The following is a 17056-nucleotide window of genomic DNA, read 5'->3' on the forward strand; positions in this document are numbered from 1 at the left end:
TACGTCTGCGTCTGTTCACTGATTCCATCAAGACTTTCTCTTTGCACTCTAATTTACATGCCAGTAACAGCCTTCATCAGCGAAAGACTATATGTACACAAAGAAATGTTGACAAAATTGTACGAGATGGATGTTTTATGCAATTTCATTACTCATGAATGGCGAATGGTTGAATGGTGATTTTTTTTTTTTCACCATAAAACAATGAGAATTATCATGTCCATTGTCAAACCCCAATAAATATTCACTTTAAGCAAAACAATAACTGGATTAAGAAATGCAAACATTTTAGATGATCATTTGACTTTATTTCGTTCATAATCAATAAACTGTTGGCAGAGAGTTGTACCTCAGATGTAAACTGTTTCAGCTTGTATTAATTTTATTTATGCCTTTTTATAGATTTAATTAGGACCGACATCTTGACAGCATGTGGTGTTATTTTTTAATCTGACGACAAAGTTGGACAAATCAATAAAATCATATGCAAATAACTGACCAAATTTACAAATAACTGTCACAAGTTCACATGTAGACCTATAATGATAACACAGCATCTTAATGATTCACTTGATCTTTACTGTGATGAAAAAACATCAACAAGCCTAAGATAGTTTGCAGCAGGCTCCAAACCTGTTCAGGCTAGTATATTGTCTGGTAATGGATGTTTGTTTTGAGGATTTTTTTTTATTTTATTTTTTTTATCTTACCAGCAAATTCAACCTGATGCAAGATGCTTATCAGCAGGTTAATGGTTTCTTAGGGTAATGATTATCCAAAAATACACATTTGTACTATACTGTTAATTAGGTGAATAAATATCAGGTATTGTTGACACATTCATTGTGAAAAACACAAATTTATATTTCTTTGTAAACCATCTGATACATTAAAGTATATAGATCCACATATTGTGCTCTGTGGATAGGCTATAAAGAATTATAACACCTTTTCGCTTTAATTTGATTGTTTTCACAGCTCCAGAATAATGAGCAATGCGGAGTGGAACTTGAACAACGCTTGGAAACGGTTTCTCTCACTAGTGAGAGTGGAGCGTTGAATGTAAAACTCGGATTGGATTTAGAGCCGTGTAATTAAGGAATGTTTTGAATTGGAGAGGTTCCCATCCACTTCTAAAAGGTATTCCAGAACGGCTTTTAGTCTGCGGTTCTGCGCGCTGGTTAACTCGTTTAGCTTAGTTAACGTTAGTTGGCAGAGAGCCGTAGGCTAAGCTAATTAGCTATTTTGTTTGAGTCTGAAAACTTATTCAGCATAACTTCTCGTTAAGTGCTGTTAGGCAGAAGGTCGTTTCTTCCGTTATACATGACGGCACCCGGAGGATAGAAAATAAGCGCGGGCTCCGCGGGACTGAGCGGAACCAGCGCGGGACCGTGTTCATCCTGCTCTGGCTTCGTGGAGGCGGTAAACGGTCTCATGTTCGTCACAGAAGGCGATGTAATTTGCCAAAATAGCTTTTTCAACGCCTTTCTGAATTCCCTTCTCATCAAACAGTACAGAATGGGATTGAGACAGCTGTTTGAATGTGCCAAACAGACGGTGACTGGAAAGATATACACCTGTGTGGTGTAATACTCGTAACTGAAGTGCACTACATTGAGTTTTATTAAGATACCCCACGCTGTTAACGCCTGATTCGGCAGCCAGCACATGAAAAAAGACAAAACGACGATAGTCACAGATTTGGTCACTTTGGATCTTCTCTTAGCGCTTGAGGTGTTCACATTTTTGTTAGTAATGAAGCGCAAAAGAAGCAGGTAACAGATCGTGATTATTCCAAACGGAATGAGGAACCCCAGAAGTACTTTTTGCGCGTGGTATAAACCCAGCCAAAACTGCGCGTCTCCGCTCCGGTCTGGAAATTTCACCAGACACAGTTCCTCGTTAGATACGGTGGCGGTCGTTGAAAATATCGCATTTGGCAGAGCGGCACCGACCGCTGCTATCCAGATGATGACAGTCATCCACTGCGCGGAGAAACGCAACCGGCGCCTCCTACTTTTTAACGCCGAAGCCACGGAGCAGTATCTCGCCACGCTCATAGCCGTGAGGAAAAACACGCTGGCGTACATGTTCGTAGCCGTGACATAAGACACTATCTTACACATCGCCTTCCCAAACAGCCAAGTGAAATCCATGGCGTTCTCCACAGCCCAAAAGGGAAGTGTCAAAACAAACTGAAAGTCAGTGACCGCCAAACTGGTCACAAAGAGGTTGATGCAAGACTTCTTCCATGCTTGTTTGGATTTCATGAGATAGAGGACGAGGATGTTTCCGATTAAACCCAGTGCGCACACAACCGAGTAAATGATGGAGATCATTATTCTTAGGACCGCAGATCCGTCTCCCATAAAATCGGGTTTATCCAAGTCGGCTAGATCCTGAAAGTCACTCCACGAGAGATTGGTCCTGTTGACCACGAAGCTCGCGTTGTATTCACTTAACGGGAGACTTCCAGACGCGTACTCTGTGCGCTCGTCTTGCATCTCTGGAGTCTTCTGCATTGCTGTTTTTCAGTGTAATTCTTCCATCCTGTTCGAGTCACTCATTCCTGAATCTTACCATTCCAACTTCTCCTGTCTCCACTCTCTGACATTGTCATCATAGTTTTCCGTAGACAAAGTCTTTGCGCGCGCATTGCAACGGTGATATTTAAGACCATGGGATCTTAAATCGATGTAAATATATCGAACTATGAGGGGTGTTTATTTATCCTCATTTTAATAATGTTTTTCGGACAATTCTGTTGTCTGTGCTTTTCTTCACGCGCACTGACAGCTCGCTGCGTTTTTATAGAGCCAAGTGTCAATGGATTGGATGGCGTGCGCTTTTACGCATCACAGACAGCGGTGATCCCTGTGATGCGGTGCTCTGAACGGTTCAATAGAGTGTGAAAATGTATTTTCTGCAGTATAAAAGTTTGCAGTATATTAAACTTTATTTAATTTTTAATGATTTATGAATTGATGCACTGAATGGTGTTTTGAAGTAGCCTGTTATAGAGGAGCTTTGTCACATGGGGAAATTGTCATAACGGCTATAAGGTTTTGAGTAAAAAAATAATAATAATAATTTACACAAATGCTTGTTTCTCTAGCAGGAGTTTTGTGAGCTAGTTCAAAATTAGTATTATCCGTGGCCAGTTGCATAAACTGTCTTAAGTGTGACCAACTGGCAGTTAGTCGAGGCTTACTTTTCGGATTCAAATATAGGCTATATATCTACTTTGCTAATGCAGCTGCTACTCTTTTTAATTTTTCAATAACATTTTTAAAAATAACAGCTGTTAGCTGTTAGTTAAACAAGTGAATGTAATTTTTTGAAACCACACTGCATACTTTCAGGAAAGTGCATTTTTCATAATTGTCATAATTTTATATATATAATTTTTTTTTTTTTTTATGTTGGTGCATGTTGTCATGTTTTAAATGTTTAAATACAATTTGTTTTTAGAAAAAGAAATGTTTAATGCAGTTGTTTTTGTTTTTGCTTTTCATATTTTTGATTATTCATGGTTTGGTTTGTTTTTTATAATTTTATTTATTTATTTGCTTTTTAAATTTCTCTAAAAACAGAATATGCCAGTTTCCCATTGTGACAACATGCCCGCTATTATGACAACAACAACAACAACAACAACAACAAAAAATAAAAAAAATTAAAATAAGTGAACTTTATTTTTTTTTTCCCCAGTGTGATTTTTGGAAACCAAGTATAACTTAAATTCTTGACTTTCAAAACTTATATATATATATATATATATATATATATATATATATATATATATATATATACATATATACATATATATATATATATATATATATATATATATATATATATATATATATATATATATATATATATATATATATACACTTTTTGAAAGTCAATTTATACATACCTTAAATTCTTGGTATATATATATATGTGTATATATATATATATATATATATATGTGTGTGTAATACACACACACAGTATATATTTCACTAAACATTACAGTTTACCACTAGCTCTTGTTTCCACAATATCTTCTGTATTGTGTCTGCAGAACAGAAAAGATACAGATTTGCATATAAAGTGCTTTTGTTTTTGAAATCATACCTTTTCAGTGTGATATAGAGGTCAGTTATCTCTTGATTGACAGGCTGAAGGTTCTCACTCATTCTCACACCATTTTTCAGTGTAATTTATTTGATACTTTTTTTATGTTATTCATTAATGGCATACCGATAATATTGCATTGACAGATGAGAGACGAGATGAGAGACCACTTTGACAAGTTTTTTGTGACAGCTGGTTTATTAGCACCAGTCTCCTTTGAAAGTTTCATCATTTTGCCTTCTGCTATAAACTGCTCGAGGGTTGTTTTGTGCATAAGCTCCTATTTCAGGTCAGATCTAATGATCCCTGCCCTTCTCCAAATCCTCATCATCAGCTTGCGATGGTGCACAAAAACAGTTTAATGAAGCTCTGTGGTGCCTGTGGGATTTCTGATTCGATCTAGTTAAGAGGTGAGAATAAATGCAGTAAATGTTTTTGGTTTAAAAAAAAAAGTTTGCTTTAAAACTAAATTTTATTTTTTTTCTTTAAAAAACAGAATGACAGTCCCCAAGTACAATAATGTGTTTGAAGCAGCAGAAATTCTAAGGACTAGAGATTGTTAATGCTGACCTGAGATGTTCTACTACAGTGTTTCTGTAATCTCTCATTGCTTACCAGAGTCACTGTCTTTAGTAATTTTGTGCTCTAGTTATCAGACTCTAACAGCTTTCTAACAGCAGCTCACCTCGCAAAACAGTTTCTTGGCAACCATGTTACGTCAACTATTGTTACAACTTCAAAGGTCAGTTCGAATAAGTCTCCCCCTAACACAGAACAGGCTCAATTTCTCGCTTTGAGTGCCAGTGGCAGCCAGGAAATGAAATTGGAACATGGCCCAATATTCTTCATGATGTGTTTATTTATCATAATAATATAATATAAAATGATTTTATTTTTTAAATAAATATGTTTTATTAGTATTTGAGTACGGAACACCTATGGCACCAATTAAAGCTCCACTATAGTTAGGCATATTTCTCTCAGGCAGGTACTGTAGTTATATGTGATTTATTTATTTATTCATTATTATTATTATTTGGGTACAGGGCACCCATAGAACCCATTAAAGCTCTACTGAAGTTCTGTCTACTCTAGAGGTTTATATGTTTAGTCATAGTCCTGCTTTTAAACAAGGTCAGCTAAAACATTTCCTTTTTTACTCTGAATCTGGAAACATCATATTCGGAATAAGCAAAGGTGGAAATAAAATCTGACTGATCTAATTCTGACATTCTAAAATCAATTCAAATAAATGCTTATTAGGGTTTTATTGACTCAAGCAGTACACAAATATTTAACTTGACAGGATTCTATGAATCTGAGTGCATATCTAGAATGTGGAAGCCCAGTGATCAATCAATTAAGTCTCTGCTTTTTGTGCTCATATAAATAATTCATCAGATCTCCCCACGGTATCCAGACAGGGGAACATGGATATCTGAGGATGGAGCACAACATTCTTGCTCCCTCGGAGCATTCCTTCTGTCCTTTTTGTATGGTACTGTACTCGCACACTGTCTCAGCTCATGTTTTCACAGTAGAACACAAGCCTGTTTCTGTTGTGTTGTGGGTTCAAACTTAGGTCAGACGTTTCAGGTGTGAGTATTGGGAAGATTTCTTGATGTGACAAGAAAGACCAAAAAAAAAAAACATATTGCTGAACATTTCATTAAACATAACATGCTCAATCAGAGTAAGAAGAAAACTAAATGTCATGCTGCCTGACAGAGTGTTATGTTTAAAAATGCTTCAAATGCAATATGTTCACATTTTTGTTAAAAAAAAAAAAGAGCAGACTGTATATGGAGGGAAAGATGAGTGGAATTATCATAAGCTTTTTTAATGCATAAATTGCATTAATTTATGCATACAATTTCAGCTACCATATGTTAAACCAGCTGGTTCCAGGAAAGTTTTGAAACTCATAAATTAGGTGTTTCCCAGGGATTCGTGCACCTATTTTTATTTTTTTATCTTTCTCTGGGGGCAACAGTGATGGTCCTCTTGGTGCCCTATATGACCATACAAAAAAGGTTTCAAGTGACATGAGGATTTTAGACACTTTTATGTACATATACATTACATGTTTTTTGTCACAAAGAATTGTTCAGTCATCTGAATATTCCCCATTCCACCAAAAAAGTACAAAAAAAGCCTGTCAGTTTTCAGTTTGAGCTTTGATTTCACGCATTGTCTTCAGGAGTAATTGGCTTTGTTGTTTGCTTAAGGCTGAGTGATGGATGAGTCACAAACTTGTCACAGGTAGCTGCTCCCACTGTGCTGCATATACTTTTTCATTTAGTCAATTGATTCAACATTCTGTCATTTTGTTTCCCCAAGGAAACAGATTCTCAGTTGAAGCAAACTAGGTTTCTGCTGGATCTACATTGGTGGGTACAGATTAGCAAATCAGATCTACTGAAACTCAGAATGTCTGTGATACTCACATGTCATTTCATTTGTGTTACCTAATCCAATTACTAACTATGAAAGAGTTTGACAGGTTAAACTGAAATTTATCAATTAAGAAGTAAAACATGGCATAAAGAACTGAAAAAAATGAAGGTGAAGAGAGGTGTTGTTACTGTGTAATTGTGACATTCTATTTAGCATTTATTTATTTCATTGAAAGAACAAAAAACAACTCATTTACTCTTGTTATTTCTGAGTTGAGTCACAATGTTTTAGAGAGGTCTGGACATTTGAATTCCAAATTTTTCCATTCGCTGAATGGCCTTTGACTTTCTTTGTACAGAAGAAACATTCATTATTTCAATATTTTCTTTTGTGTTTCACAGAAGAAAGTAAGTCATGGAGGGTTTTTGGAATGACATGAGGGTGAGTAAATGATGACAATTTTAATTTTTGGGTGGAGTAGTATCCGAGGCCATGAAATGAAAACATTTTTTTTCTCTCTGCACAGATCCATAAGACAGATCACTGTCTCTATATGCCATTTTCTCAAGCATACTTTTAACAAATCACTTTAGGTTCAGTATATAAATATACAAACATATAAATAAATAGTTATTTTTGAGAGATCTCTTGAAATAGCCTCTTAAGTAAAGGCTGTCATGCCAAAGGCATGAATTAGATAAAACCTCTCGGATTTTCACATCCATGAATAAATACGCTGAAGGTGCATGAACTCTGTAATTATGCCTTCAAGCACAAGAATTCCTTGATGAAAACGACACCACACGGTTTGCATCAAGGGCATTTATTTGAAGCTGCCTGTTTATTCAGTCTTACTCTGCCAAGGCATGAGCACAGCCAATTTAAACTGCCACAGTAGAGCTGTAGTGTGCTAAAGAAGTGTGTCCATTAATGTAGATCTGAACAAGGAAACATGCTACCAACAGATCTTCCATTCTCAATTATCTCTTTATGGCATCACTTGAAAATCATTGAGAGTTTATAAAGCTGGCTATTGTTTGTAGTCTTGAACTGAGACTTCCCATTAGTATAAATGTATTATATAATACTTTATAAAAATTGTATTGTATTGTATTTAACCTAAAGAATGCCACAGGAATGAGTTTGTGGGTAGTTGAAGCATAACATGCCATTAATTTGTGATTCCTTATCTTAATGATAGCATCTGTGCAACACACTTTAGAAATCTGAACAGCAGTCACTGATTGTTAGCTTTCTCAACACGTAACCACATGGGAAAATACTTCACAGTCAGAGGTCTTTAGTGGTTGCTAATTAAGATCAATTCTGTTTACTTGAGATTAGAGTCCCATCATTTCCCTCTAATAACCTTTCATCAGTGATGCAACTTTTTGTAGCTTTTGAAATCCATTCCATCCAATGATGCCTTTGTAACGTTTACCAACAGTTACATTATCACAGATGGCTAATGTGGCTTGCATAATGCTGACAGCCCGATGATCCCGTATCATTTTGTAGTACCAAATCGTAAGTTGTAGATACTTTAACCCTTGTGTATTGTTCAAATTTACTACTCTTTCATTATGTTGTGGATGAAAACATCCATTAAATTAAACTGCTGTAAAAATGTATCAGATAAATATTTTTTTTCACATTTTTTTTTTGCATAAATCTATTAATCAACCTCAGTCCTGATCAAAACTACTAAATGTTTTTTTAAAAATCCAGTATTTTTACTTTTTTATTGGCAAGTTTATAAATGATGTCACTGATTTGGGGGGAAAAAAACACACAAAATGAGTTTTTTCTCCCTCATTTACTGTTCGTGGCTGTTTTTGCCCCATTGACTTCCATTATAACGACATTTTTTGATTGCAAAGCCATGACACCATATAATCATGCATTCTTGATTGATGGTGGTTTTCCCTGTTGGGAAGAGGTAAAATTTGTTTTTTTTTACAGATTATTTTTTTTTTTAAACATTTAGTAGTTTTGTTCAGGACTGAAGTTGATTAACAGATTTATGCAAAAAAAAAAAAAAAAAAAAAAAAAAAAAAATTATCTGATACATTTTTACAGCAGTTTAATTTAGTGGATGTTTTCATCCACGAACATAACGAAAGGGTAGTAAATTTGCCCACAGTGTATTTTTGAGGTTTTGAAAATTTTCAAAGCATTTTCCCAAAATATGTATCAAAATAAGATTTGTCACCAAAAATCATTCCATTTGCTGAAACACAGAGAAAGTTGTGGCCAAATTAAGACTCAAAAACACCCCATAGTGGATGAAAACATCCCCAACAACACATAAGGGTTAAATTTTGAGGGCTGGTAGTACTCAGACCATCTACAACATCACCAAGGTTTGCCTCGATTGGCCTGACGGGTGCGCTACAGCAGTGAAAAGTACAAAATCGCTCATATCTCCTAAACTGTTAGGCGTAGGCTCAGTTGGAATCCTTGGCTTAATATGGACAAAATACATGCCTTGGATTCAATGACGAAATTTTTGGGTATTTTGGATTTTTTGAAAAACGTACTTTTGAGAACTACTCCTTGGTTTTTGGCCCAATCAGAACCAAACCAGTGCAGCATGATTATCTGAAGTGTGATTGTCAATAATTATAAAAAAAAGTTAAAATTTTAAGGGCTGCCAAAATGTTTGAAGAGAGCAGAACCACTTTGACTAAAATGGCTATAACTTGTGAACGGAATGAGATATTTTCACCAAAATTGCCACACATATGTAAGAGCTCATTCTGTGGTTGTGTGAAAAAGGCATGGTGACTTGCCACTTGGTGGCACTATAACATGTGAAAAAATTAAAAATGGCTATAACTACGCAACCCTAAGTCTGATTGAGTAGAAAATTGGCATGCGGTGTCTTTGTCGAATGTGCCAAGACTGCCTTTGCGGACATTCGCGTTTCTCGAAAAATGTGGGTGGCAGCTATCAGGCAAGGTTAACAGAGGCCGATCGGAACAAAACTCACTGGGCCTGTTTGACTCACGGCTTGTATATGATGTGATTTTTTCGCAATTTTTGGCCTTTGGGTAGCTATAGTAGGGTCATTTAGAAAATAGGCATGGCCAAGTCTACCTAAAAGCCTATCATTCCTAAACAAAAACTCAGATCATTAGGTGAGCACATGCAGTACATGATTCTAAAGAAGCATGTGCACTTTTATGGAGATAGGCCCATAGTAAAATTGTAAAAATGCTGTATTTCTATATGGCAAATGCCATGAAATGGCTAAAAATGGCCTCTTGCCTGATTTGCGCACAACTTCACGAAATTGGGTTTGTACACTAATGAAGCATGGAAACTTTTATGGGTCTTGGGCCATAGCTGGCACTTTAAGTGTTACAAAGGTGGAAAAAAAAGTTTTAAAAACCATGTATTTCCTTAGCAAACTGCCTGTATTGGCTGTAAATGTTTTTTTTTTTTTTTTCCATCAATGATCTAAGTGATTACATGCTTGCTAAAACATAATACCTTTTTATGCATATGCTTAAAGGCCTTAAAGCACTTGAACCCGGATAATCACTGCTCGCAGCTATAATGATTTAAGACCCTTTTAGTGCCACCAAATACAGTACATGAAAAAAGAAAATGGGAAAATGTAAACCTCAAATTTTTTTCCATGGTCTTTTTGTTTTTCACTGTGGTATTTTGATGCACATTTTATTTTTTGTTGTGATCATAAGCAGATGTTAAAAAGGTGTTCATAAATGCGATTGCACATCTGGGCAGCATCATCTGGAAGAATGTACCAGTGTGTTTTTGTTCTCAAGACCACAACATTTCAAACAGATGAAAATATGTGCTTTGTTTCCTGTGCTTGAAAGAAAGCTTCAATTTCCCAAAGTTCCACTTAGTTGATTGTGGCATTCATGGTGATCATTTGACCTCAGGAGTTACGCATTTTTTTTTATCTTTCTCTATATTAATGTATCTGTATTATAATCTAAATTATTGCATCATGATATTGTAATGATAATGTGAACAGCAATGATAATTAACCACAGAACAGCTTGTTTCTGTTCCAGTCATCTTTAAATTCTTCACAACATCAGCTCAAAAGCTGTAACAGCTCTGTATTTGTATGTCAAAAAAGTAAAATATTCTCATTTGCAAGTAGTAACTTATTTTATAAAACAGTTTCATATTCCCCTCTTTTATCTCCTTGACATGAGGTTAAATAAAAACCTCTGGGTCTTCATTTGAATCTCCAGCTGCGATTCACACGTCTATAAGGTTGGTGCAGCAGGAGACTGCAGCCGTGCGTTTTACTTTGAAGCATCTGCTTTGCTTCTGAAGGTGTGAAAACCCGTTATTTTAGCTTCACATTAATCTTTCAGTGAGGGGTACATGTCCCCTCATGAGACTTTTACTTTCAAGACTCATGTCTTAACTCATGTCACAAAGAGCCCCTCTCAGACTTATTTTAATAGGGGAGGAATACTTGAAAAAGAATGTAATAATACAACGTCTTTTGTTGTGTTGGACTCTTACGTTCGATAATGATGATTAGTGCAGAAGATACAAGCTTGTGCCATAGTAGTTTGTAAAGTACAATCCTATACTAAAGTCTTTAGGGATAACAGTTTTTTAACAGATAACTGTTTGTTGTTTGTCCCATAGACTTTTGTAAATGTCGATGTGGGTTTAAATTATTTTCTGTTTTAATCAACAGAATGCAATAGATACAGTCAGTAGAGCTTGACTGTCTTTAAAAAGCTTTTACAACTCTCTCTTAGCTTTAAAGCACTTTTATTTTTAAAGTTCTGCTCTCTCATATGAATAGCACTTACAGAAAAGATTATGACAGTAGATGTCATAGATGTCATAATCTAAATGTCAACTTGCTAAAATTTGCAAAAACAGATGCATCACATTGCATGCAAACACCCCCACGTCTACACACCTTTTGATTCTGCTCTGACCACAAAGTAACGCGCACTGAAAAACAGTTATTTCCTCATTGCTCTTACACTTGACATTGTTGGATGTCTGAGGCAACACATTGACTTTTGGCTGAGAGAAAGGTCTGCAAGATGGATGTTTGCAGATATTTGACTGTGTATCACTTCCTGGCGTTCACCTTTTTCAAAGTAGCAGGTAATGGTTATTTATCTGTCACAGAGTTTGATCAAAAAGTTCACATTGCAAATTCATCAGTTTGTTTTTGTTTAATCTGTAAACGCCTTTAAAAATCTCTGTTCCAGCTTGCTCTGAGGTGTCCATTATTGGAGGCAAAGATGTCAAAAAACTTCAATCGTGGATGGTGTCCATTCAGAAGGACCAGATCCATGTGTGTGGGGGAATCCTCATTCAAAACCAATGGGTTTTAACTTCAGCACAATGCGAAGAGTAAGGCAACAATTAAATAATTGTGACGTACAATGTTCCTGTTATATTTCAAAATAATTGTTCTGAGGTGGGATGTAAGACTAGGGACAGGTTTCATGGTATAGTTAGGTTTTAGGGTGGGTTTTATATATATATATATATATATATATATATATATATATATATATATATATATATATATATATATATGCTAAGCCCTCAGTTTCTTAGTCCTAAGCACATCTAAGTCAGTTTTCTATTTCAGAAAACCCATTACATCTGTGACGGTTCTCATTGGATCTCTGTCTCTGAGTAAAGCGAGTAAAGGCTCTCAGCGCGTTGACATCCTCAGTTATGCGAAACCTCAAACATTCAATGCAAGGACTAAACAAGATGACATTATGCTCATTAAGGTAAGGATGAACTGAATGTGGTTGTTTAGACATTTAGTCTATGACGTTTTTCACAGTATGCATTTGAGCATTTAATTTTCTTCTGCAGCTAAAAAAAAAAGTGAAAGCCAAACCCAAAAAAATCCCTAAAAAGGAACAAGATGTTCCACCTGGAACAAAATGTGTTGTGACAGGTTGGGGAACTACTAATTCTAATGTCATGGAACCTTCTGATAAACTGCAAATGTTAGAGGTGACAGTTGTGGACAGAAATCAGTGCAGCCGAGACTACAAGAGTGATATTGTGATCACCAAAGACATGATGTGTGCAGGAAACAAGCAGGAAAAGAGTGGCACCTGTTGGGTATGTCATATTGTTGTCTTTGATTTATGGCTGTTGCAGCCTCTTTGAAATCATCCCTTTAACTGTCTGAAGAAAAAAGAACCTTGTTTTCTTTTTTTAGGGAGATTCCGGTGGACCTCTGGAATGTAAGAAAAACATGGTTGGAATAGTATCAGGGTCGAGAGGATGCGCTAATCCCAAGAAACCAACTGTGTACACATTTCTCTCCAAAAAACATATCTCCTGGATCAATAGCATACTGAAAAAACAATTCAACAGCACAACTTTTTAAGAACTTAAACATTTCCAGCATATATACTGTTGTTTGTAGTTCAGATTGCTGTAACTTTTAAAATGTTATGCTTTTGGAATTAGGGTTAAATAAAGCAATACCAAACTTTTTCACTTTTTTTTTTTTTTAATTAACAAATAAAGCAAAACAGAGCTAAATCATGTTAATGTGTCTGATATTGCATTAATATTCAATGAAGATTTTCCACTGTGCTTTATTATTGATGGACACTCTTGTTATGGTTAAATAAACATCAGAAGATGATCTGTTGTCTGGTGAAACTTATGAAATGGAATCATTTTTATGGTTTGCCAACTGAAAATTTATCCTCAGTTTTCAAAACATCACTGTTAATGACTGCAGATTCATTTAATTAGAAATGTATTCTGTCTTGTTTGTATTCTGTTAAACACATTTCACATTAACACCAGTTAATCAGTTAAACTCCCATTGGCTTTTATGATATTTGTATTCAAAACACATTCAGACAAACAAACTGATACCTCCTGCTGAGGACGTACAACAAACCTTTTTCAGAGTCAAGGACAGAATTACACACGGGGTTTGAAAATTCAGAAAATGTGTGCAACAGAGGTTAGAAATTTAAGTTTACATCAAAAGTCTACATTTAAAGTCCGCCTGTAGTCAATAATTGTATCCCTTAAAACTGATTTTTGATCACCAAAATGACACTTAAAAAAAAAAAAATCTTCACGCCTTAAAATAGCTTGAATGTAACTCTACACCTTTGCCTCATTTATTATACACAGATATATGAATATGCTAATTATCCCCGCCTCCACTCACTCGAATGAACTCAAGAGCTCCATTTGGTCAACTTACTGAGGTAAACGCAGCACAATGGTATCGCTGTTTACAACACCAGACACATAACGGTATGATAAATATGATTAGCCTTTTGCTTGACTACATTATCAAACAGCTAATAATGTGTTGCTAATGTTACACAAACTTTGTTCCCGTTCGCGAGTCAGACAGCTGTCTTCTAACAATCAAGTAGCTAACCTTACAAACCAGTATCCTTAACGTCAGTGGATAAAGGCATATACTTAGTTATATAACCTACATCAAACACCCGCTATACTGCCAAATCTACCCGATTTTTTATATCAACAGAAAAATATACCGGAATATACCGGACTCTCCTGTTTCAGAGCGGTCAAGGTTAATGATATGCTAAAGCCCGCTGCATATTGACATGATTGATTACAAGGTGGTTTGTGACGTCAGAAACACCAGCGATTTCAAACCGCGTCTTTTTTCATTGCGGTTTTAAATAAGAAACAGGCCTATGTATTCAGCAATGGTGTTGATTTATGAATTTGCACATGCTTTGTCTTAAGGGATCCATAAAATCCATAACAACGGATTCAATTGCTAATTTGAAATTCTTATGTCATGCCATTAAATATAATGTAAAAGGACACAGTCTTCATGTCATTATGCAGCATTTTCCTTGAGTTGCTAAAATTGCTTTGCTGAGGATGCTGTGTAGGGACTTTAATCAGTGTAAGTGGAGACACAAGTCACCGGTCAATATATTCAGAATATTTTGCGTGCTTATCCTGATTCCTGTGCTCGCTGCCAGGTTTAAGCTCAAAGTGGATAACATTCAAAGGTCTTTCGCTGAAAGTGTATGATGCAAGAGCCTCTTCAAATCTGCTCTAAGCAGAGAGGAGAGAGGATGCCAGAAAGCTTGAGTAAAATTGAGTGGTAGTTATAACAGAACAGTACTACCCCCTCCTGGACAGAGAACTTCAGTAATCAAGCATGTACTTTAACTCATTTTAGAGAAGATTCCCTCGGAGAGATGAGGTGTCTAGCAGTGATCCTTGCCCGAAACCTTCTATTCCGTTACATTTTTAATTCAGTACAGGAACAATCTTCCAAACGTAATCCAAGCTGAGTGTGTTATACTGATGCCCTCATTTGCCTTACAATGTTGTTTTGAAATCTTCACATCTTTCATCTCAGTCATATTTCATTTTTAGTTCTAAACTGTATTCATTATATGAGTGGTGCATGTTGGTATGCATATAAAAATTCTGATTTGCGTATGTATGCAATATATTATTCATGCGAGATTCATCATTACTGAAATATTTACTACAACTAACTGCATGATCAGTGGACACATTGTCAGCACCAATGGAGATCATGAGCCCATTGAAACAATTGGGTTCCTTCATGAGATATTTTGACCCTGAGAAATTTTATGATGAAAAGCTCAGCTTTATCCTTTTGTGTCATATAGCTGTTCCTGTACATTGCCAGCTCAGTGCACTTTCTTCCTGCAGCATCAGTTATTGATGTGAGGTGAAGAATGTCACCTCTAAGCCCACCTCCGTCCAAAGCTTTATTTAGCCACTGTATGAGGAGATAAACCAGTATATTGGCCACAAGGATGAGTGTGGGGGAAACAGAATAAACAGCCCTCTGCAGATTCTTGTTTCAATTAATATGCAGAAACACATGGCTTTGGTAAAGGCTATAATTATTCTGTACTATTCTGTATAAGGCTGTACAAATGTTGTTGCTCTTGGTTTAAGATAATAAGCAGCAAATGATGTACATTTTAAAAAGTATGTACTTGAAACCCTCTTCACATCGATCTTATACTATTAATTTTGTATTTAATCATTTATAAGTGATATATAATTGTTCATGACGGCTAGGAATGAAAAATGCCTTATATTCAGGTGTGCATAATTATTAGGCAGGTTTTCTTTTATGGTCAAAATGAGCCGAAAAAGAGATTTAATAATTATTAAATGCTAATGAGAAGGATGCAATACTAATGCAATACTAGAAATTGCAAAGTTAAGGCATGAGCAATGGACAGTGAAATGCTCATTGGGTCAGCAGGGTCTGACAAAAATAGGAGAAGAAAAGACACATGATAACTGAAAAAGGATTAAGAATTAAGGTGAAGAATTAAGTGTGAAACCATCAGGAACCCTTTAGGTTTTGGAAGATCATTTTTATTACATATCTGCAAGACGACTTTTCAGGATAGGAGATAGACTAAAAATGAACTCCCACACCTTACTGCCAGATTCTGGAAGATGAATTCATCAAACAGTGGTACATGAGGATGTGGTGCTGGTCCTTCAAGAGTCACTCTCAATCTGTAGTATTCATGCATTTTACAACACTTCATCTTGTGATTCTTATTAAGTGGGGCTCATTTTATAAGTCCCTGAGATCCTGACACCTTGCACTTCTGGAGAGTAGAAGGTAGGTTGCAGTTCTGAAAAATGGTGGCATTGGAGACTGAAGGGTTTCTGATGGTTTTACACTTAATTCTTCACCTTTATTCTTAATTCTTTTGTTTTTTTTCCCTACTGAGCCAATGAGTGTCCATTGGTAATGCCTCAACTTTGCAATTTCTATTGCATCCTTATCATGAGCATTTAATAATTTTTGACCTTTTTTTCAGTTAAATCTCTTTTTTTCAGCTCATTTTATCTGTAAAAGAAAACCTGCTAGTAATTCTGCACACCTGAATATAAGGTGTTTTGCATTCCCAGCCTTCATGAACAATTATATATCACTTATAAATGATTAAATACAAAATTAAAAGTAGTTATTAAGATTGGTGTGGTCTGGAATTGGTAAGATGTGCTTGGAAAAAAATATATGATCAGAAAATCAACTTGACTAATAATTCTGCACACGGTGTATTTTTCTTTTATTTATTTCAGAGAGGAAAAAAAGGGAAAGAAGCTTAACTTGTGTTGCAACTGTGTCATAGCCTGGGGCTGTGTTGCTTTTAATATGTTTTCATATTCTCATCTTGACATCTTGTTTTTTGATAGGTAACCTAAATAATGTTGTTTAAACTTATTGTAGTGTTTATTAGACTGTCGCTTGTGGCAATGGACCACCAAGGAACAGACCCACCACAATAACCAGAGAGACAAGCGTGGGATTGGTGTTATTCTTTGTTCTGGTGCTGCATGACCACAGATGTGTTTCAGCTCTGAGGAAATTACAAGGGCGGGCTTCTTGTCAGTCTATTAGTTCTACTGTCAACACATTTTATTCTACAGTGAAAGCCAAAATTACACAGTGAAACATGAATGTGCTTGATATTACAGCAGCGATTCTAATACAAGCCTTTATTTGCCCCTA

General features: G+C 35.7%; 2 protein-coding genes across 2 annotated transcripts; one reads left to right on the top strand and one right to left on the bottom strand.

The window, feature by feature from the left end:
- Nucleotides 1-291: 291 nt before the first annotated feature.
- On the bottom strand, nucleotides 292-3697 carry rxfp3 (relaxin family peptide receptor 3). The gene has a single exon (XM_048165742.1). It carries the CDS (start codon nucleotides 2520-2522, stop codon nucleotides 1284-1286), a length of 1239 nt encoding a protein of 412 aa, XP_048021699.1. The 5' UTR covers nucleotides 2523-3697; the 3' UTR covers nucleotides 292-1283.
- Nucleotides 3698-11292: 7595 nt separating this feature from the next.
- On the top strand, nucleotides 11293-13064 carry LOC125253357 (granzyme K-like). The gene is made up of 5 exons (XM_048167293.1): nucleotides 11293-11643; nucleotides 11751-11895; nucleotides 12140-12287; nucleotides 12376-12630; nucleotides 12731-13064. The coding sequence occupies exons 1-5, from the start codon at nucleotides 11580-11582 to the stop codon at nucleotides 12899-12901; spliced, it is 783 nt and encodes a 260-aa protein (XP_048023250.1). The 5' UTR covers nucleotides 11293-11579; the 3' UTR covers nucleotides 12902-13064.
- Nucleotides 13065-17056: the final 3992 nt, after the last annotated feature.

This window comes from Megalobrama amblycephala, linkage group LG18 (genome assembly GCF_018812025.1).
Source record: "Megalobrama amblycephala isolate DHTTF-2021 linkage group LG18, ASM1881202v1, whole genome shotgun sequence".
In the NCBI taxonomy this organism is placed as follows: Eukaryota; Metazoa; Chordata; class Actinopteri; order Cypriniformes; family Xenocyprididae; genus Megalobrama; species Megalobrama amblycephala.

What these genes read in the sequence shown, in the direction of transcription:
- rxfp3 (XM_048165742.1), bottom strand. Translation starts at nt 2,522, where the DNA reads ATGCAGAAGACTCCAGAGATGCAAGACGAGCGCACAGAGTACGCGTCT.
- LOC125253357 (XM_048167293.1), top strand. Translation starts at nt 11,580, where the DNA reads ATGGATGTTTGCAGATATTTGACTGTGTATCACTTCCTGGCGTTCACC. An exon ending in CACCTTTTTCAAAGTAGCAG is followed by an intron (nt 11,644 to 11,750) that starts GTAATGGTTATT and finishes TCTCTGTTCCAG; the next exon opens with CTTGCTCTGAGGTGTCCATT. An exon ending in AAAAGAGTGGCACCTGTTGG is followed by an intron (nt 12,631 to 12,730) that starts GTATGTCATATT and finishes TTCTTTTTTTAG; the next exon opens with GGAGATTCCGGTGGACCTCT.